The 23,447-nt window shown below is 35.2% G+C and overlaps 1 protein-coding gene across 2 annotated transcripts in view; it reads left to right on the forward strand.

Annotated features, from left to right (window-relative positions):
- The window catches only part of LOC122631216 (neurogenic locus Notch protein), a 191,085-nt gene that overhangs the window by 94,611 nt on the left and 73,027 nt on the right, over positions 1-23,447 (forward strand). Inside the window, exons 1-3 of one of the 2 annotated variants that reach the window (XM_043816634.1) lie at positions 9,294-9,478; positions 10,249-10,599; positions 12,575-12,708. In XM_043816634.1, coding sequence (XP_043672569.1) covers positions 10,550-10,599; positions 12,575-12,708 — 184 coding nt within the window. In that variant the 5' untranslated portion in view covers positions 9,294-9,478; positions 10,249-10,549. Of the gene's footprint in view, positions 1-9,293; positions 9,479-10,248; positions 10,600-12,574; positions 12,709-23,447 lie in introns of those variants that run through there. The other variant, XM_043816625.1, reaches the window with a different exon arrangement.

A 23,447-nucleotide genomic window follows, 5' to 3' on the forward strand; every position in this document is an offset into this window, starting at 1 on the left:
AAAAAAAAAAAGAAAATTGAAAAGATTCTTAAGAAATCATTTCGTATCGATATGTATGTATATTGAACGAAATGAAGAAAAATCGAGAAGCACAAAGAATGTAGGCGTGACGCGATTAGGCGAGTTAAAAGCACCAAGAGTTCCCTCATCGCGATACCGATCGCGTCCTCGAATAGCCGTAGATTCTTGCGAGCGTGCACGGAGGAGCAATAACGCTCGATCGAGGCTAATAAAGACTTTGATGTGCCACGGCTGACCGCCGAGTCTGACCGCCAGGTGGTACAGGTAGGAGCTACTATATTATTAAATAGTTATGGTCGATCGAGGGACGAGGGCGGATCATGTATCTTGCCGAGGACAAATGCCTTATAGCGAGAAAATTTACGCGAGCTCGTGTCCTGACACGAGATAAAGATTCGTTTAACGTTTTACAAATATTTCGATCTATCGAACGTGATCTATATTCGGAAACATTGAATCATATTCTGTGAAAGATTGATCTTATTATAAGAGACTTCGTAAAAAATTCTTTTTTTATATTATTTTAATTTGTTAATCATAGATGTGTCGTACGTTTAATGGAATGATTGAAAATTCATTAGGATCGATCGTTTCCTTTCAATTGTTAATTATAATCTGTTTTTGCGTTTTATAGAATCATTAAAAGTCATTAGAGTGGATCGTATTAATTATTTTATCAGTTTTCTTTTTATTTACGTTTTATATTACAATGTAGATATATATATATATATAAATTTATATATATATATATTCTGTATATTTGTATAAATGGTATACATCTATGATAATAGATAATATATCTGTATAAAATCTGTATATATATATATATATATATATACATATATATTATATATATCTGTATATATACATGCATATATGCACATATATACTTATAAATCTATGTATATATATATAATAAATTTATATACACAATGTGTATGTATATATTAGATTTTTATGATTCGTTAAGATCTATAGATTTACCTTCAGTTTCATCATTATTAAATATTATTTATCGAAAATAATCGTTCTTTAACGCAATTTAACTCGCGCTTATCTTTCTTTTAATCTAAATTACAACACAGGTCGACAAGTCGACCTTACCGAACGAACATTTGTTGGAATTCAAGAAAATATTAAAAGCAATGTAAAGTTGTTAACCGGATCTCGGGTCGAATGTTGCACGCATAAATACTCGTTTACACTTCGTCGTGGGATATTAACTTTTCGCGTTTCATTTCTTCATTCATCTTGTCCGCTTGAAGGGGTAGGTATATATCGATATGGATTCAGGGCTATAAACTGGCATGGTGGGTGAGTGAACATGAAAGAGATAGAGAAAAAGAAAAAAGAGGGAGAGAAAGAGAAAGAGAAAGAGTGTGCGCGCGAGCGCACGTGTTAGGGGAAGGATGTGATTTATGAAATAATCTGCCCGAAGTGGAATTTAATTGAGCGGAGGCGAGTCAAAAGGAAAAGTAAATGGCGTACCTTCTTAACCTTCTTCGATGGACTCACGATAAATGTTGATAAATGTTGATAAGAGATTATAATTTTGTAGCATGTGATCGTTGTTAAAATTCACAAAATTTTATAATTGACGTTCAAACTTTGTAAAAATGTCCATCGTTGATAAGAAATCTTTTACAACGATCACGAAGTTCACCATGAAGATTTTTTCTTATAGGTTTATGTTATCACCTTCATCAGTTCGAAAATAAACTCGATGTAATTATTCCAATGAAATCATTCGAGCAAAACATTTATAAGTTCATACATATATACATATATTTATACATGCTTAAGTATAGTTATAAAACTCAGAATGATTGTCTCATCGTTCACATCAAAGAATCATTTTTCACCTTATTAACATAAAGAAACGTATTTTTCTATATGTCAATAATAGACAGCCGGGTGTGGCTTTGATAATTATCTCGACCACCTTGAATTATTTCTATTTTTTTATTACATATACATACATACATACATACATACATACATACATACATACATACATACATACATACATACATACATACATACATACATACATACATACATACATACATACATACATACATACATACATACATACATACATACATACATACATACATACATACATACATATATATATATATACATATACACGTGTATACGTATATTATTATTTCTAAAATATATTGAACATAAAACGATGAATCTTTTATAATCCAATTTGCTTGACCTAATAAAAACAAAATTATATACGTAACATATAATTAATCTTCTATAAACTAATAATACAATAATGTTTGATAATAAAGAAAAATATCAAATAAGACAGATAGATACTTAAACTTACGTTAATTTTCGAAAATAAAAAAAGATAAAAATGAAATAAGATGGATATATGTTTACGATACGAATAATTTGAAAAATAGAAAAAAAGGAAGAAAAAAAGAGAGATTATTAAATACTTAGTAGAAGAATCAGTTTCAGTTGTTAAAGAAATCCTGTGTAGGAAGGTCGAATTTGCTCGAGTTTAGGCTTCTTGTAGTGTTTCGAGGCGCAATAAAGGAGACCTAGAGCTCTCAGCAAGAGGTCAGGTAGGTCGACGAGCGTCCATGAAACCTTCGTTCCTTCGTTGGAAGGAAGGAAGGAAGGAAAGGACTCTTCACTGTTGGCGTTGCTGCTTTTGCTGATGGAAAGAAAAAATAAGGATCTCGAGCAATCCGAGGAACCTGTTTCCTCGGTAGAGAGCAACCGATAACTACGTGCTCGGCATACCGAACGCGCCATTTTCGAATTTCCTCCGAATAACGTAGCCGACGACGACGTCGTTAAGCTTGAGCACCATTAGACGACGTTACCTCGTCTTCTTCTTCTTCTTCTTCTTCTTCTTCTTCTTCTTCTTCTTCTTCTTCTTCTTCTTCTTCTTCTTTGTGCTCTGCCAACGTAGAAGAAGAATACTACTCTTCTCCTCCTTCTCTTTCTTCTTGGCACGCGTGCTCGAATACCCTTACAAATCTTTTTTCTTTTCTTTTCTTTTCTTTTTTCTTCTTTTCTTTTCTCTTCTTTTTTCTTTTTCTATTTCTTTCTTTTTTTTTTTCTTTTTTTTCGTAGATAACTCCAACCATTTTATTCCTGTTCTCCGAATAGCGAACCTTTCAAAGACCACGTCGTTTATGTAGTTTCCTTTCCTTCAAAGTTTGACGATTCAACTACGGCATTCGAGTTAACTATTTGTTACGTCACGAGCCAACTTTCTCAACGAGAACTTCATATTTTGTTAGAGCTCAAAGGTATCTTCTCATTGTTCTTTGATATATCGGTCTTCTTCTCGAAATGAAACCTTGACTGAGTAAGTTACATTTGAAGGGTCCATTGTTAATTCGAAATTTTGAACGAACTCGGTGTTAAATTTTTTTTCTTTGTTATTTCTTATTACATATTTTTTTTTCTTCCTTTTCTTTAAATTAACAAGAACACACAATTAGGTACGATATTTTGTCTTTGTATCTTTTAAGTTAGTTCGAGGAAATTATTAGAAAATTTAACAAATTATGTCGGCGATTTAGAAAAATATTGTACATTTGTAATTCATCTTTTTTTATATTTTATTTATACGTCAATCGAAGGATAGATATCTCTTCGTAACGACACCTTTCCTTACCTCATCCATAAATCAACATGACCGAGTTCAAATAGCTTTCTAGGAGGGCGTGCAAGTGCCGTCGATTATTGGCGGCGATTATCGATGCTGGATAATTGAGCTCGACCTCGCAGAACGATGAAGTATCACCGCAAGAACGAAATTAGCGCTTTGGGTGACGTAATAATTCCTGTCTCAACGATATTGCTTGTGATTATCAGACCGATTGCACACGCGTGCACAAACTAATTCAATAAATAGCGCAGACGAATGATCGATCTATGATCTTTCTATTTTTTCTTCAGAAACAACCAACATAAAAAAAAAAAATGCAAAATATAATCGAAATCAAAATATAATCGATACATTTATATTTATGTCGATGATATTGTGCGATTAGATTTTTTATGAAGATACTAATGTGAATTATTATTTCGATGATGAAATTCAAGATTATAAAATAACGATACCGTAATAACGTAATAGTCTAATTCAAATTTCTTCAATATTATCGATGATTCTATTATTCGTTAGATCTTAACAGTTATAACAAATTTTACGAAACGTACATTTGTTTTTTCCTATAATATAAAATTTTGAGCCAAACTAAAATGATTATTTCAGACTCAATAAATCTTCCCGCAAATCAAATGATATAATATAACATAAAATATGAATAATAAGTAAATTTATATCCGTCATATTACAAAATTTTTATCGAGCAGTAGAACACTCGTGTTCTATCATTTTCTAACAAGCAAATTTATATTTCGTTTAGAAAATAATTTCCTTTAATTTCTAAACGTAGAGGAATAAAATGGAAAGGTTGAAAATTTGGACAGAATTTTAAGGGAGAAAATAATCGCCTTGCACATGCGCGTGGAAGACTCGACACGAACTGACGTAACGATTATCGAGTCGAACCAATTCAGGCAATTACGTCGGTGGGAAAGCGGCCGGTCGGTGGTGCGTTCTCCATTAGTCGCGTTAATCCGGCGATATGCTCCTTACTTTACGCACGATGCATCCGTTTACGTCATAGACGAACAGCGGACACACAATGCTCAACGCGGAATTAATCGTGGCCTCGACGAGGGCGCGATTAATCAGACATAATTGAGGATTCTCGCGCATACCTAAAAAGAACGACTCGTTCTGTTACACGATTTATAATATTTATGCGATTGCTATCGTTTTGACGCGTGATCCATTGTTTCTAATTACGTAAAATAAAATTTTCTAACATTTTATATAGTCGATAACTCTAAATATTCGGACTGTTGTATCATATATTTTTGAATCGAACAGTTACGACGGAAATGAATATTTAACAAAACCATTTGTTTATTTATATCATACAAGTTGTTGAAAATTGAGATAATATATCGTGAACAAAAGAAAATGTGTATTTTTTGTGTTACGACGATTTTTGTAAATGTGATCAGACTCTTTCACGCGTTTTAAAAGATTACGCGTCGTAAATAAATTCAATTTCCTTTGAGTTTATCAATGATTTTTGTATCTTACGATTCAGCTTATATCGTAAATTTGATAATAAATGAGAATCAAATTTATCGATGGAGGAAACATAATACATAAATAGTACTTTCGTACAAACGAAACATAATAATAAATTCTTGTATAATTAATCAAATTGCGTTTAATATGTCATTGGGAGATTTCGTAGAAATTGAAACGTATAACTAACATATCTATTCGCGTGTCATTAGATAATGATGACGATTATGAAAATAAAAAAATAAAAAAAAGAAAGAACAGATTCTAAAGAGAGAAAAAGAGAGAAAAAGAGAGAGATAGATCGCGAATGATTCGCTGTATCCTGTCACGAGTATAAAAAAAAAAAAAAAAAAAACTGTATACACGTACGTACATATAAGTAGTTTCCGTTATTTTTTTTTCTTTTTCTTTTTTTTTCATGACCTAGGGAATCCATTTTTCCTGCGATTTCCATCGGGGTTAGATAATTGAACCTTGTTTTACATAACGCCATCCATCGTCCTCGCGTTGAATATTATCCTTCATATACATATTAAGAAGAACACCGAGTGAAACGTAGTACCCTTTCGAATCCCATTAAAATTCCGATTCATGTGAGCCCGACGTAGATACTCCGGCATGGCTTTTTTCACCAAAATTACTTCTTACCGTCCGAATCGTTGGCAAAAGGAAAAGAAAGAAAAAAAGAAAAGGAAAGAAAAGAAAAGAAAGACAAAACAAGAAAAAAGGAAAAAAGAAAGACACAAAAAAGGAACGAAAAGTCTACGCGTGGATGTAACAACGCCGTGGATCGAGCGTCGCTTGCTCACTTCCTAAGGACGTACTTAATGAGAAGGATCGAGATCGTGCGTTCGAGGTAAGATCGAGCGAGACGAAGAAACAAAGTAGGGAGAGGAAGGTTATTAAGCGAAGGGCCGTTTAATATTCCTTTACAAGAACGTTTTCATCGCGTAATTTGATGGGCTCGTAAAGAGACGATCGAGAAGTAAGGATGAAGAAAAGGACAGAAACTCTCTCCCGAGAGAAGCAAAGATGAAGCGGACGGGCATTTCGCGATCGCGATCATCGATCCAATCTTCATCCTTCCGTGCTCCAATTTAACGTCAATTAAATCCTACCAAACGAATTGACTCCATAACGGCAATTTTCGGAACCGCTAATGACAAAACAGCTCCTATCTTGGATACATTCTCTACCCTATACTGATTTTTCGATTAATCTCTTTCTCTCTTTCTCTCTCTCTCTCTCTCTCTTTCTCTATCTATCTATCTCTCTCTCTTATACTCCTTATTTTTCTGTTTTCTCTTTTCTCGTCGTCCTTCGTCTCCTCCCAAGTATCCTACTCTTTTTCACCGACAACCCAGAAGACGCATTAAGGTCCGAGCCGTCCGAAAAAGCGACTTTTTTGTCGCGATACTTCCTTCCTCTTAACTCCTCCCTACCATTCCGCCATCTTCTCTTGAAAAATGACCGCGAATCGGTCTACCCGTCCAGCACCTCCATTTCGAAACTTTCTTTATTCCGTTCCGACCACTTCTCTCGGTCAATCTCTCTCTTTCTCTCTTTCTCTAGTGTTTTTTCGACGATACGACCGAAGGAAACAAAATAACAGGACGTCGAATCGAATGACGAAATTATGCTGGCCACGGAGACCCTCGCGAGTTCTCGTCTATCGAGATAAAAAAAATTCCAACTAGTCACGAAGAGATGCTCGGCATCTTCTCTATCTATTATACTTTCAAAAATCATTAATATAAATGTACGTATATATGTATATGTATATGGTATGGTATTTATGTACGTCGAGTCCTTCCGCGATTGAAATATTTATTCATTCGCTAGTTCCTTCTTATTGTTAGGCATTTCAAATAAGCGACGAGCGGAGATCAAAGGAAGATACCAATGATTTTAAAAACGTTGCACGTCTGGAAGTCGAAAACCAGATCTCTCGAGGGGACTGGTTCCTAAATCGTCCTTTGACGGATGATGTTTCTTGTTTTTCTTTTTCTTTTCTTTTTTTTCCCTTATTTTTTTTTTTCTCAACGATCTAGTATACGTACACACGCGTTTCAAGATTCCTAAAAAAGTCAACTCTAATTCTGTAGAAACTTCGCTTTCTAAATTTTACTTATTTTAGATACGATCTTAACACGTAAGGGTTAAAATGCCTTCGAGATGTTACACCCTTTGACACGTGTTTCTATCCTCTCGTTCACCCTCAAATTCTTATTTTGAAAATCACATACCCTTATGATCGATAGGATGAAGAAAATTAGACATGGAGTACATACATATATATACATACATATATATATATACATATACTTATACATATGTAGACAATTTTGACGAATTGAACCGATCGGAAATCATTGATAGTCAGTCACTCGAAGTAATGGATTATAAGAAATGGGGGGAGGGGGAGGAGAGGAGGGAAGAGTTACATAGGGCCGAGAGACACCCTCGAAACCAAAGCCCTTAGGGTTCGTACCTACAGGCAATTGCACCCCGTCGAGAAGAGAAATCCGGATCATCCCCCTTAACGCTTCGAAGCACAACGCGAAATATATTAACATCGAAAAGAACGCTTCCTGTGACTTAGCATTACAGAATACGGGCAAATAAGAGAAAATGAAAATTTTCAATGGACTGATCGATTGGTGCTACAAGAAGTAGATCCTTTAATCGGTAGACATTTATCATCGTCGAGTATTTCATACGCGATGTAAACTTCTAACATATTTATTCAAATTTTTACATGTTCGTATAATATTTTAATTCGACGAATAAAAGGTCCATTGATAATGAATTCTCATGTTCAAAATTAATCTCATGGTTAAAATTAATATTATGCTCGACGTTAATCTCATGCTCTGTATTTCGCATCAACTTTTACGCCACTCTTTATTCCAGCATTTTAATTATCTCACGTCTAGTTTATCGTAGTATATAATTAATTTATTTACACTCTTTCTCTCTCTCTCTCTCTCTCTCTCTCTCTCTCTCTCTCTCTCTCTCTCTCTCTCTCTCTCTTACTTCTCACCCTCTTTCGCGTAACTATACTGTTAATTCTACCGAGTATTCAATATGCAAATAAAGCCTGGGAATGTTACGCAGTGATAAATCCCATAAAAACGAAGTCAAACTTTCTAAACCCTAACGAAAATAAATAACGAAAAAAAAAAAAAAAAATTACAAAATAAAATAAAGACAACGAAGAAATTACTTTGTAATACTCGCTTCGTAAATAATTCGAAAAAGTCATTCGAATTCTCGATTTAAATGCCGCAATAAAGACATCGGTAAAATCGAGTTTAGACTCAACGACGACATCTTGATTTTTAAAAATGATCTCTAGAATAATACATAATATTATCGGTATAAACGTACCGAAACAAGGGGACACGCGGCATCCACGAAAAAGTAACGACTCGTAGCGGAGACCCGGGAGCAATGAGGACCATATTGCTTCTGCGAACGGGGGACTTACTTGATGGAAGAGAGAAAGAGAGAGAGAGAGAGAGAGAGAGAGAGAGAGAGGAAGATAGAATATACTCACAACGAAGTCGAACGAAGGGTGACGGAAAGAGCCGAAGGTAGTTCGGTGAACGTTCACGCGAAAGAGAGAGAGAGAGAGAGAGAGAGAGAGAGAGAGAATTGGCTATAGGGTCCCAGCAGTGGGGTAGGAGAACCGAATGACGGAGAAGGAACGATAAAATAGAGAGAGAGAGAAAGAGAGAGAAATATAGTCGTGTAGAGACCGTAGAACGAGTCGACCGGGGAGAGCTGGGCCCGTACTTTGAAGGGGGAGGGTAGGCCACGATTGTGGCGCCCTCTGAGCGGCTCTATCCGGAAGATAAGCTTAGTTCATCGCTAGTCGCCCGAGAAGGACGTACGTTCGTGTGTTTCTCTGTCGAACTCATTGAGTTTGAACCACCTTACACAGTGGATACTCGGAGACGTAACTCCTGAGATTAGGCGCGAAAATAAGTGTTCGACGTAAAATTTGTGTTTGCTCGTGGGTGGTTTAAAGGGCGATCGAAAGGGAAGACTCGTTCGGTGATACGTCGTCGCGTAATATTAACTCGAAAAAAAAATATATGTATATATATATATATATATATTTTTGTTCTTTTTCAATCGAGTCCTTCTCGTGGCAATAACCTTCACAAGCGTTTTGCCATTGTGCATATTCGATTTCTTCGTATCGAATAAGATTATTTTATCGAGATCTTTCGTGACTTAAATGACTGAGATGGAGTGTCCTCGAGATAACTTTTATTATCGAGTACCGGGAAGATAAGTGTACGTTGTTGTTTTCTATTTCTGTTTATTTATTTTTTTCTTTTTTTTTTTCTTTCTTTCTTCTTACGATTACCAAAACAACGATCGTGCTCGTCTCATCGCGTTTACGTTGAATTACGTGAGAAAAGGGAAAGAATCGAGACAGTGTTACGTGCGCGTGTGCGCTACCTTTTCGAATTTAAAAAAGAACACCGATCGGTCCGATTCTGATACAGGTGTTTGACACAGACGTCAAGAACGAGCGTACCTTCGTGTTAAATGGGATTGTAAATAGTAAGAGAAGTCAAGAGAGAAGATAATCGTTAACTCTATACCCGAAACAAATGGCTCGATCACTGTTTTAATCTTCAAGTCGCCAAAGATTCTCAAGTGACCGCTTCGCGTGACCGTCGGCGAGCGACGCGGCTGGTTCGCGTGTGCGCATGCTCGCGACGGAAAATCTAGTGTAACCAAACAAAAAAAGGACTTTCCTTACTTTGCTATTTTTTTCCTGTCTTTCTCTCTCCCTCTCTACCTCTCTTTGTCTCTATTTCTCTCTGCAAAGTTGACGATAAATTCGTGAGAATGGGGCGTAGAGGGGGTGTAACGATACGTCGAGCCTCGACGTTACGTCGGTGACGACGATTCGAGAGACTGCTGACATTTTATCTTCGAATCGCAACTCTCTCTCTCTCTCTCTCTCTTTGTAAATTATTTGTCGATTATTATTATTATTATTATTATTATTATTATTATTGTTTTTTTTTTTATTATTTTTTTTGTAATTTTAGTTCTTTTAATTTTCTTCTATCCTTAACGTGTTACTATCAAGGTGTTTAACGTGTGAACAAAGGTGAATGATCGATAATCAATTATTATTATTATTATTATCGTGTTCGGTCAGTGCTCCGTGTATTATTGTCGTTTGGCTGTGATCATTGGTGTTTATATTATTGGAAGGATAGATTAAGGATAAGAGAAGGAGATTGTGAATTGTCATCAATGGAGAATGGCGTAAACATTAGCGAAGGTGTCGTCGAAATATGAGGAGTACGTCTTCCTGCGTCTCGAGGACACCGATTACCAGTGAAAATGGATATCACGCACATCTTTTTGGTGCTTCTACTGGTGCTACGCGTGAGGTGCGTTTTATATCCATTGTTTTATCCTTTTTTTGTTCTTTCTTACATCTTATATATATATATATGCGTTTTATCTCGTTAATAACACGATCGATTTCATTCTCATCTTGTTTCATATATAATATTTTAACGTGTTTAACTTATACGTTGTCTTATATTCATTGATTTAACCATATAATGCATGATTTGATTTTTCATAAATAGAAATCGCACATTATCATAACACAACTTTTATCACATTTAATGAAAAATTAGATCTTTTTCACGCATTTTGCGAATTACATTCTTAAGGGTTATAATTCATTATTACACACACACACACATATGTATGTATTATTAGTAGTCGAGAAATAATAAATTTGATTTATACGTAGAAGTATAATAACAAATGTTACGTTTAAAAACATATCTCTACGGAAAGCTTAGAAATAATCTCTAGACTAATTCGAGATTATCGATCATCGTCCATCGTCAGAAGGATCAATCAGGATAACGAGTATAGAGAAAAAAAGAGATATATATATATATATATATATATATATATATATATATATATATATGTCGAATAGAATCGATATGGTAAAAGTAATCGTCGAGTATCTAGTTACCCGTCGACTTTTTCATCCTTCTCGTAGGACCATCCAGCTGGATTTATTAATACGCATATAACATGGATACAGATAGATCGCATTAAGAAGGACGCTGCGTAATTTGCTTTTTGCGCTTGCTTCGCGACGTGCTTTCACGCGTGGATCGTTCCTTTAACCGGTATTATAAATATTGATCGCCACGGTCGTCGACTCGTATTCCAAGTGTCAAGTTATTACGAGAGGGAGAACCACTACTACTATCGCGAGAGAAAGAGAGATGGAAAGATCGTTTGGAAATATTTATACATTCTTTATCAAAACTTACCTTACGTCTCGGTCCGTTGCGTTTTCTTCGCGCTATTCGCGCGAAAACTCATTTTCGACTTTTATTGGATAAGAGAGAGAGAGAGAGAGAGAGAGAGAGAGAAGGAGAAAAAAATTATTCATTCGTCTCTTTCTCTCTTAATCAATAACGATAAAATGATAAATTATAGATATTTTTAATCTCATAAATTTTTTACGATCGAATAGATTCCTGCTAGCGGACATTATCGTATTTAACTTCGTATTTATGTATTATATGTATCTATTTACGATGTACTTATGTATGTATTTATTTATTTATGTATGTATGTATGTATGTATGTATGTATATGACTTTTTATGTTTCATTTCGATGAAATCATGTGACCGTGGGTGGCGTTAATAATTAGAGAAATAAAAGGATACGCCGAAAGATCCGGACATATGCGGCACATGTGTTCCGGAACTACGTAATTTTCTGACGAGTCTCTTTCCTACCAATTGCGGACCATTCGAGATTTATGACGATCGTATAACGGTAACGACGTTTCAACCGAGACAGAAGAAAGAAAGAAAAAAAAACTACAATTGAATTCAACACTTTTGTAATTAATATATCGTAACGAAATGGATTCGAAAAATTGTAATGTTATTTAATATTGAATATTAAGTTCTACGTCACGTTGTTTTCAAATTCATCTTGACAGATTTATACATTTTCATTTTCCGCAAATTATCTTATTTATCTCTCCATTTATTTTTGTGATTAATACGTGGTAATGAAAGGGACTCGACAAATTGAACAATTAAAAATTCTCTGTGACCGTAAGTCGTCATTGTTTCGAAAACATTTTATTTTTATCTTTAATCAATTTGTTTGTTTCTTGTTTTGTATTTGTTTATTTATTTACGTAATTAATATTAACGAAAGATTGGAAAATTAGTGACGTTAAAAAATTCGTTATCTCTCTCTCTCTCTCTTTCTTTTTTTTTTTTTTTTTTTTTTCCAGAGAAAGAAAAGAGATATTTCTCTGGTTAATAATTCGTTCCACTTTCTTTTATTTTTCCTTTTTTGTGTTTAGATGCATGTGTTCGAGCGGTTACACAGGACAGAACTGCGAAAACGAATACATTCCCTGCGATCCATCGCCGTGTCAAAACGGAGGCTCGTGTCGGTCGATCGACGAACTCGAATACCAGTGCTTGTGTCCCGAAGGTGAGTGTAGTCCGTCGAGAATATTTTTTTCTAACTTATCTTAACGCACGATCGCCACGACGATCTACCCAATTTCATGAAAGACGAAAGATTTCGTATCTGAGCGCGGGATCTTTTCGCGTATTTCACCATCTCCTTTGACCTCGACCGTGTCCGTGACTCGATAGTCCGTTGCTCGAAAGAATCTTTCAAGTAGCTTACCTTTATTATTTTTTTTTTCTCTCTGTTTCCCTTAACCTGCTCGAATTAATCTACGATCGATTCGGTATTTGCATTTTAAACAATGTTAAACTGAACAAATCATCCTTTAATTAACGATAAGAAATGAGATAGAATGTATTAATTAATGAAAATATTTATTGAAGGAAAAATTAAATCGATCGTACAGCGTGTAATTTTAATAACAAAAATTATTAGTATTTTTCGTTATAAAGATTAGTCGAGAACAATGTACTTATGTATGAACTAGTGATTATAAAAATCTAAATTATGTATGTATATATATATATATATATATATATATATATATATATATATATATATATATATTATATATTCATGATTCCAGACATTATTATTATTATTATTTAAAAGTAAACTTTTATAGCTCCTGTGCACACACATAAATATCCTTTCACAAGAAAGAATTTCAAAAGTAGCCCAAAACATCGAATTTGTTTGACAATTTTCATAGAAAGAATCTTTCGGTGTATGTATAAACTAAAAATTAAGTATGTGATTTATCGTACAGTATATATACATATATACTATATATGCTTCCGCGTTATTATACATTTTCTTTATTTTTTTCTTCGAATTTTAAATTCTTACAATCATTCGTCCACGAATAAAATTTCATAAAGCAATCGTTGAATTTGTTTAACAAATTTCATCTGTTTAATAAAACAAGTATTGTCACATATATCTCTGAACATCCACATATATGTGACCAAAGTCACATAATGTATATACATATGTATACCCATTCGTTATAATTTCATTTAATTATAATTTCTTTTAATTATAATTTCTCAAATTGTTACAATTTCATTTTGTTTTTTCAAATATTAAACTCTCAGTTAATCAGTGAGACTCTCACTCTCTCTTGATCAATGACATATGAATATTCGAAAGAAAACATGTCAAAAACAGCGTAAAACGATCTTCCTTTTCGCTTGATAATTTTCACGAGAAAAGAATGTTGTATCTTTTGGAAAAGAACGTTCCGCGTTCCAGTCTGTTTACGTCGGGTAAGAAAGTTCCTCGTTGGAGGGCCTGTTGCGCAAGTTCGTTCTTTTGAAGGAGCGAGAGAGAGAGAGAGAAAGAAAGAAAGAAAGAAAGATAGATAGAAAGAAAGAGAGAAAAAAGGGAAAGAAAAAGAAAAAGAGAGAGAGAGAGAGAGACAAAGGAGGAGGCTCGTAGGCAGGGCAGCGATTACCCGGTACAACAGGTAGGGCTCGCGAGGGCCACCGAGGGGCCACCGAGGGCCCACCGAGGGCCATCTCGAAGGGCCAAGAGAGCAGGGGTGGCACGCCGACACCGCGGCCATTTACGTGCGTGTGTACACGCTGGATGGTTAATGTAAAGCCTAGGGTCAGCCTAGCGTGGCCTCCTCGCTCCTTGGATCACAATGCGTTGTCCTCTCTTTCCCAGGCTGACCACGACCATAGCGACCCTACCACACTTCTACTCTACCTCCTCCTCCTCTACCTCCTCCTCCTCCACCTCCTCTTTCTTATTTTCTTATATTCCTTTTCTTACCTACGCAAGAACCCTTCGAACGCGTGCGTGAGCCTTTTTTCATACCGAGAATTCACCTTTACCCCATTTTTGTCTTCTTTTCTCTTTTGCTTTTTTCCTTTCTCTTGTTTCTTTTCTTCTTTTCGACTTCCTTCGTTATCGCAAATAAATAAGAATTATGATCGTTACGTGATCTCGTTAAATCGAGGAAGGGGACGTTTTATCGCGAAATAGATTAATATTGGATCATAGATAATTCGCATTCAACTTTGACCAACAGAATTCCTTTTAACGATTTCTGCGGATTTGTTAAACGTCGAAGCTATTAATTAGATTAATTATTATCGTATAGAACGAATGGCGAAATCGGGGATATCCTTACGATCATCTCGGGAAACGAAATAGAGCTGTAGGCGAGTTTCGTAGAAAATTGAAGGGGATATCTCTTCCTTCTCTTTCTCTTTTCCGTTCTTCGACGTCCTAGAAAGAAAAGGGAAGAGGCGTCTTTCGTTTACGAGGTTACATTAACCACGAAAATGCCACGTTATTCTCCTTTAGGTTGGAAAACGTTCGTTTAAGAAGCTCACCTCGAAAGCCATAACTCAAGAAACGCTCGTATAACTATAAGCGAAGTGGATTTTATTTCGGTATTCTTCCCGGCTTTTTTTTTTTCCCCTTTAACGAGAACCATAGCTAGGCCCCCTGTATTCTATCATTACCGGCGGTAGTATAGCGGAAGAAGAAACGCCTCTCTTTTCAGGCACGCTCCTTCGAGAATAATCCTTTTTGTCCTTCTTCTCTCGCCTCGATCTTGCCTATCCTCTCTCTCTCTCTCTCTCTCTCTCTCTCTCTCTCTCTCTCTCTCTCTCTTTCTCTCTCTCTCTCTATCTCTCGGTCTTTTTATCTCTTTTTATCTCTATGAATTATTACCAACAACGTCCTGTACTTAAGTCTGTTACAATTTCCTTGAATCCAACAAAAATTTGCATCTAATTATGCTTCTTTTCTTTTATTTTTATTTTTCTTTATTTTTCTTTCCTTTCCTTTTCTTTTTTTCTTTTCTTTTTTTTTTTTTAATTTTATTAATAGCATGTATTAGAAAGTTTATGCTCCTTTTCTCTTGTTTTCTTTTTAATTTTGAAGGAAGTATATGTTGTTGTTGTTGTTGTTGTTATGAAAGTTTGTACGATATTGTATGAAATTTTTCGTATAAGAATCATTGATAGTATTTCGTCAAATTTTCTTGAATCTATAAACAAAATTTTTCCTCAAATGATATTCTTTTTTTTTTTTTTTTTTTTTTTGATTTATTAACAATACGATTCTTTTTTCTCCTTTCTTTTCTAATTTCGACAGAGAAACGAGTCGTTCGTATATTATATTTAAATTCGTTTAAGAAATCGTCGTTATTGCGCGAAGAATTTTATTTGAAACTTAACAACGTCTAATGATGTATTCTTACTCTGACGTTCGATTTATTATTAATTATTAGTTACCCAGTTAGAAAGTTTATTCTCATTTTTTTTTTTCTTTTTTTATTATTAATTTCGATAGAGAGAAGTAAATAATTCTGATGAAAGTTCTTAAGATATATCGTATGTCACATTCCGTTTGATATAAGAATCGTTGTTATTAGATCGTCGATTATCCTCGCTTATTTTTATATAGACTTTATTATCGGTTTTATACTCGTTCGAGCCACTCTAACGGTATGACATAACAAGGTGCGAACGGTTATAGTCAACTTTCACGAGTCGAAGTTCCTTCGCAGCATCCGACGAACGTTTATCCCGAACGTTTATACCTACATACCATACGTATATTTAAACGTTTATAGCTTTTCCTTTCACGTGCCAGAGAAAATCGTGCGTTATAAAAGCCATATAATACTCGACGACAAATTTCGATCGCGACAATTTAAATAGCATCGTTAAGGATGTATTCGTTGTATTACGAAACATCTGATCAAAGAGATTCCATTTTTGAGAATATATATTTTGTTCGTTACAAAAAGCGAAAAAAAAAACAGTATAGACCATCTCTTTTATTTTACCAATTAAAGTCTTTTTTACGTCTTGTTGAATATTTTACTTTCAGATCTATCAAACATCACGTGTCAAGGAGATTCCATCTTCGAGAGTATATATTCTGTTCGTTGCAAAAAGAAAAAAAAAAAAAAAAAAAGAAAGAAAAAGAACATTAGTACACGTCATCTCTTTTATTTTTCAAATTGCACTCTTTTTTTACGTCTTGTTGAATACTTTACTTTCAGATCTGTCATACAATTAAGATTATAATAAAGAAACGATAAAAAAAGAATTATAAATTAGATTAGAGCGTGTACTAACAAAAATTAACATTTTATTTACATTAATATCCGGTATAGAATCGTAAAAAGTTAGGAGAAATGTTGTAAGAATCGAATAGAAGAACATGGTTAATATACTAAGGATGTTGATTTGATTTGGTCGCGTATCTGTCCTTTAATGGTTCAATTTACAGGATCCGACTCTTCCGAAGCGAAGAACACGAGCACTCTTTACGTTCGTGTTGCTTTTCCTTCGCGTTCTTCCTCCTCGTTCTCTCTCTCTCTCTCTCTCTCTCTCTCTCTCTCTCTGTTTCTCCTTTTCCTCTCTCTCTCTTTCTCTTTCTTACTCTTTCTCTCTCGTACACATACACACAAGCTCGCGTGCACGCTCCTATCGTCGCTCCAGACGAGATTTCCTTCGTCTCGCGATCGGATCACGCCTCCTCCATTCCGCTTCGCTAATTAGAAACTGCTCTATCGAGCGCCAGTTAAACGATTACCCTGTGCGTCCATAGATTAATCGCTTGACCGATTGAGTGAGAGAAAGAGTGAGAGAAAGAGAGAGAAAGAGAGAAGGATTCACCTTCCAACTAATTTTTCATCTTTTTCTTTTTCTTTTTCTTTTCTATTACTTTTTGATTATTTTTCTGGAAGATTGTTGAATTAGTTTACATAGCGTTAGCTGACTTTATCAGATAGAGACCGGACTAGCAAGGTAGCTTTTATCAAATCAACTCCTCCGTGGCTCGATATGACGTATATTATATAGTGATTCTTAAAATATCTTGATGGTTTTATTTTAGAAATGAATTCCTTTCAAATATTTATATCTATATCTAGATCTATATTTATATATGTATATATATATATCATACATATATACGTATAAGAATCGTTATACTAATATAATATATAATAATAAATAATAATAAAAATAAGAAATATACAATAAATAAATATATACATATATTTGATGTATATATATATATATATATATATATATATATATATATTCGAGATACATATTCGAATTCGAAAGAAATCTATTTGTAAAGTAAAATCGTCGAGATACTTTAAGAAGCATCTTATATACGTGCTATATTCAAAGAGATACTTAATTTTAAAGAAATATGATAAGAAATTTTTTTCTGTCTTTTCTTCTTTTCTTTTTTTTTTTTTTTTTTTTTTGATCGTCGATCAAAGTTCATGTTTTTAAAAAGAAATTTATAGAAACAAATTAGTAGCAAAGTTTGTAGTGTTTCATAGCGCGCTCAGTGTCGCCTTAGATTAATAACCAGGAAGGATCTTAGAGAAGAAGGAAGCGCCAGCGATGACGTGTCCAGCAAACGTTCTCGCGCATTGTCAAGGCTCTCGTCGTGCGTGTCCCATCGTCGTGACACTTCGTTCCTCACGTTCGTAGGTGGAGGTTGTGGTGGTTATGGTGGTTATAGTGGTTGTGGTGATGACGGTGATGAAGGTGGTAGTAAGAAAAGAGATGCGAGGACCCCAGCCTCTTTCTTTCTCCTAATCTTTGACGGAGATCTCTCGATCGAAACGTCGACGAGATACAAACCTCTCTCTATTTTATCGAAAAGTGACATTAACGATTTATATAAAATCATTTTATTTATTTATACACATATTTATCAATTATTTATAAACTAATGGAATTTAAAATAATTACTAATACACATATCATAGTTATTAACACATATACACAATCGATAGAAACTCGATAATCATCGATACGTCGACAAATATCTCATATCTCGATTCGATTCATCTTATCTACAAATTATACAATTTTAACAGATGTTAGTGTTATACAATAATACTATAGAATGAACAGATCGAAAACATCTTTCACAACTAGATAATTTACATTAGATAATTTACGAGTATATATCGTAATTATGGATTAGTCTTCGTTGGTACAAACAAATGATGTAATTTATTGATAAGTAAGAACAGGATTAATAGATCCTGTCGTTTTCAAACTCATCGAGATACATGATGGGGACAAGATCGATCGATAAATCGTATGAAAGGTAAAAAAAAATGCTTCTTTGCGATTAGCGTTCTTCTTCGAGGTATCTTCCGGTGTCCGGTCTCTCTCTCTCTCTCTCTCTCTCTCTCTCTCTCTCTCTCTCTCTCTCTTTCTTCTTCCAGTTGTTTGCTTTTAAAAACGTTCATGTCGAAGAAAAAGCGCTAGCACGAGCTTCCGAGACAGGACGTTCCAACCAAGCAGGACATTTAATCTCGACTCTAGCTAGCTCGACAACTACCAACCAAACAACCAACCAACCAACCAAGCAAGCAACCAACCAACCAACCAACCAAGCAAGCAACCAACCAACCAACCTTTTAGCCAGCCAACGTCGTTTCGAGATAGAGACAGTGACGAATACCGGTCGTTGTTCGTGCGCCCGCGTGAGTGGGTATCGGTGTCCCTGGTGTGGCATTTTGTTCTCGTAAATGCACGCCGTGGGTAGGACAAATGAGCTCGAGACCCAGTTCTAGCTTACGTGGCACGACTTATAAAGCTTTGAAATAGTTTCTTTCTTGTTGTTATTTCCAAGAAGATTTAAAAAAACGTCTCTCAACGATTCTTATAATTATTATCTTAACTACGTTAATATATACATATAATTCTATTAGTTTTTGTTTATCTTTTTTGAAAGCTTAAAGTAACTTGTAAACATAACTTTTTATCGATTTTACAATTTCATTTGAATTTTCATTATGATTCTCCTTACGTAGATTCAATGAATAAGAGCAAAGAGAATTTTATTAAGAATGCAAAGTAATTGTTTAATTCTTACATTATATAAAATATCACGATTTCGTTTTAATTACCGGACTTTAAAACTTTCTTTGCTTTTAATTTTCGATTAATTCGAAAAGAAAAGAAAACAATAATAAAACCAGAGTTTTCTTACCGATACACGAGACACGCGTATAGATCGTATAGATCATCGTCGACAAGAGTAAATAAATATAAACGGAGATCCGTTCCTAACAAGTCAACAAAGCTTTCCCACGAGTAGTAGTCATCGAACAGTGCTCGATGAAAACCAGGCAGATGTGACAAAGAACCCTCTTCTTTCTCTTTCGATCCGCGAAATTCTCTCTCTCTCTCTCTCTCTCTCTCTCTCTCTCTCTCTCTCTCTCTCTCTCTTTTATCTCCGTAGAGAGGACTCAACGTAAGTTACAAGGCGTGTAACAACAAGAATCTCCAGGGAATTCGGCGAACCGAAAGCGTCGAGCGAGTATTAGTGGGAGAAAGGAGATAGGGGAGGTAGAGAAGGGGAGAAGAAAGGGTGTTATGCGGGATGCATAATGCAGACCGAGCCTCGTCATAAAGCATAAGCGGCTTCATTATGTCGAGGAAGGTGAGTCGTCGGGATGGTCCAGAAGAGTACGGGAGATAGCCGTGAGAGATGGTAGAGGCGTCGAGAGCAACGAAAAAAGAAAGAGAAAAAGAGAGAGAGAGAGAGAAAGAGAGAGCTACTCTTCCAACAAGTATCTCCGAAGTCTCCCGAGACTCTCGTATTTATCCTTCGTTGAGCAACGAAGAGGGAAAAACGAGAGGGTGTCAGGACGCATCCTTTGCTCTCTTTGTCCTTCCATAAGAGAGAAAGAGAGAGTAAAAGCACGATAAATCCACACCCACGCGATGTAAACCGAGCTGGACGGGAGCCTCGCTTCGTTGTTGCTGGTAGCAGGCCGCGCCCAAGAACGACAACGTTCGATCGACTCACGAATAATTTTCATTTTCGTTCGACATGCGTAAGTACGTATCCGTGTACTTATGTATAGCTGTTATAACTAAATAAAACAAATAAGTAATATGATCATTACGAAAGTTTGCATTTATTTTGAATATATTTAATCGTCTTATAATGATAACATGGATGATGTGAAGTAAATTTTTTAAATTTAAATCAGAATGAGAAAATAATTACTTTATTACGGACTTTGAATATTTTATTTATCTTTATTACCATATATATATATATATATATATATATATATATATATATATATTTATACATATACATATTATCACATATATATTATTACGAACGGATTAAATTTTTCTTTAAATACATCTTACATGTATCTTCCTTTAAATAAAAATAATCATATTATACGATTTATTCGTATATAATTTATAGATAAATGGGTGTACGTAGATACATGATTGTAAAGAAACGGTGAAAAGAAAATAAGAAGAAAGAAACGTCAGAGAAGTGTCAGGAAGGGAAAAAGAAAGATAACAAATCCAATATTATTATCATCCCGACTTGGTCGGTGAAGCGGGTGCACGCACACGCGGCGCTTTTCTTCTCATTGTCAGTGACGAAAGGTCCGACCGCGAAAGCATACGTATGCGATTCGAAACAATGGGTCCGATCGATACAATGGGGGTGTGGCGGGGAGATCATCTCCATAGAAAGGGGACCACACCCCGTAGAAGGAGATCCGCGTTCGCTTTTGCACTGAAGCGTTTGCACCGCCGTGGAAGTTGCTCCACGGGTCCACGATGTGTACGAGAGAGACAGTGAAATACAGAAAGAAGTGAGAGAGAAAGAGAAAGAGAGAAAGAGAGAAAGAGAGAGGATGGAGACCGTCGAGAGTCATTGACTCGCTCGTAAAGCCGCACTGCGGTGTGCCGCTGCTGCTGTTGCTGCTCCTTCTATTGCTCTCTCTCTCTCTCTCTCTCTCTCACTCTTTCTTTCTTTTATCTTTTTCTTCTTCTTCCTCTTCTTCTTCTTCATCTTCTTCTTCTTCTTCTTCTTCTTCTTCTTCTTCTTCTTCTGCTTTTTCTTCTTCTTCATCTTTCTCTTTCACTCTCTTGCTCTCTCCTCTTTTTCCATTGGTTCTTATTCCCTGCTTTCGATACCATCTTCGAACTCGACAAACCTCCTCGTAGTCTTCATATTTTACCATTACCATATCAGGTTCTCCCTCGAATCTCTCTCTCTCTCTCTCTCTCTCTCTCTCTCTCTCTCTCTCTCTCTCTCTCTTTCTTTCTCTCTCTCTTTCTTTTCTTTTCTCTTTGGGTTTATCCGGCCTTTTATTAAATACACTCGCGCATAGAAAGAGATAGAGAGAGATAGAAGGAAAGACAGAGAGAGAGAGAGAGAGAGAGAGAGAGAGAGAGAGAGAGAGAGAGAGAGATACGTGAGCATCTTCGATCATCTGAAATATCCATGCTCGCATCGAGATTCAATGATGATTTTCATCGTGATGCTCAGTCGTTAGACATCGTTAACTCGGGATTCGGATCGTTATGGATATAGTGGTATACTGTTATGTTCGTACCACCTATCCATCTAATTCTCCCCGTGCAAATTCTATTTTGTCTCGTATCAATCCTGTCTCACCCTTCGAGAAATCATCGACTTTTCGAATGGGAGAAGGTCGACGACATCCGTCGTCGGTGAAAAACCAGTTTTGTTCAGAGATACCAACGAACGCTTATCCAGACTACTTATTTGGTTTACCGATGTCGATTGCGAGCGTATGTCTTCCTGTCGAACTAGAACACATGATTTCAACGACTTGGAATTTCTATTGAGAAGGTCGTATAACGATAGAAAGTTGTTACTTCGTTATTTCTCTTTTCATATCTCGCATAATTTATAGAACCCCAATTCGCGATATATTTTACCGAGAGTGATGAATATTTTTAGATAAATACGAGAGTATAAGTTATATAATAGAAATCACTCAATGAAGAATGATCTTGAAATTTTTGAAATTACGATCTAAGCTGTATAAAAAGTTCAAAAAATCGAAAAATGTATTACAATTTTACAATTAATTATAAATTATAATTACGTATTTATAATATATATTAAGCGTTTAACTACGTGTTCATAATATATAAATAAATACAAATTGTAATTGCAATAACGAAATAATTAACGAAACATTACGTGAAAAAAAAAATAAACACATATATATATATATATATATATATATATATATATATATATTACGTGTTTAACAACACCTTCATAATATATAAACGAATATAAATTTTAATCGTGATAACGAAACATCTACGTAAAAAAAGTAAACAATTTTATTCGTATAAATCTCATAGTTGTACGTAACAGATACGTAAATATAATAAATTTGCAAGTAATTTTTGAACGATCGAAACATTCCAATTTGTCATACAAAAAAGAAAAGAAATAAGCTGTGCGTGCGAATAATCTTTTGCGTGGTCTCTTCTACGCTCTCTCCATAACACTAAGCATTGTTTTCTCGGAGGTCATCGTGGTAGAAGTCGCTTGACCTCTGACTTGGGCGCCTCTGTGTTCCCATAAAGTTGTGTCTACCTACGTGTAACTTAAGAACTACCTAGAGTACGTCGATCGATCGTCGTTGGAATTCAACAAAAGCGACAAACTTTCCGAACGGAGAGGTGGTGACAGTAACTCGTAGTTACTAGAGAGAAAATTCTTCGTGACTAGGTGAGGGTGGGATGAAAGGCACTTACAGAGTAAAGGGACATTCTCCAAGGTACACCTGCGGTCGTAAACTACTTCAACTGGCATGGCACAGTCGTCTTAATGACAAGAAGCTTCGTGGTCTCCAATCCTTTCGCATGTTTCTTACTCGACGATCAAATAGTTTTCGTTGTATTATTAGTCGTCTTTAAAATCGTCTTAAAAAA

The sequence above is a fragment of the Vespula pensylvanica genome, chromosome 1 (assembly GCF_014466175.1).
Source record: "Vespula pensylvanica isolate Volc-1 chromosome 1, ASM1446617v1, whole genome shotgun sequence".
In the NCBI taxonomy this organism is placed as follows: Eukaryota; Metazoa; Arthropoda; class Insecta; order Hymenoptera; family Vespidae; genus Vespula; species Vespula pensylvanica.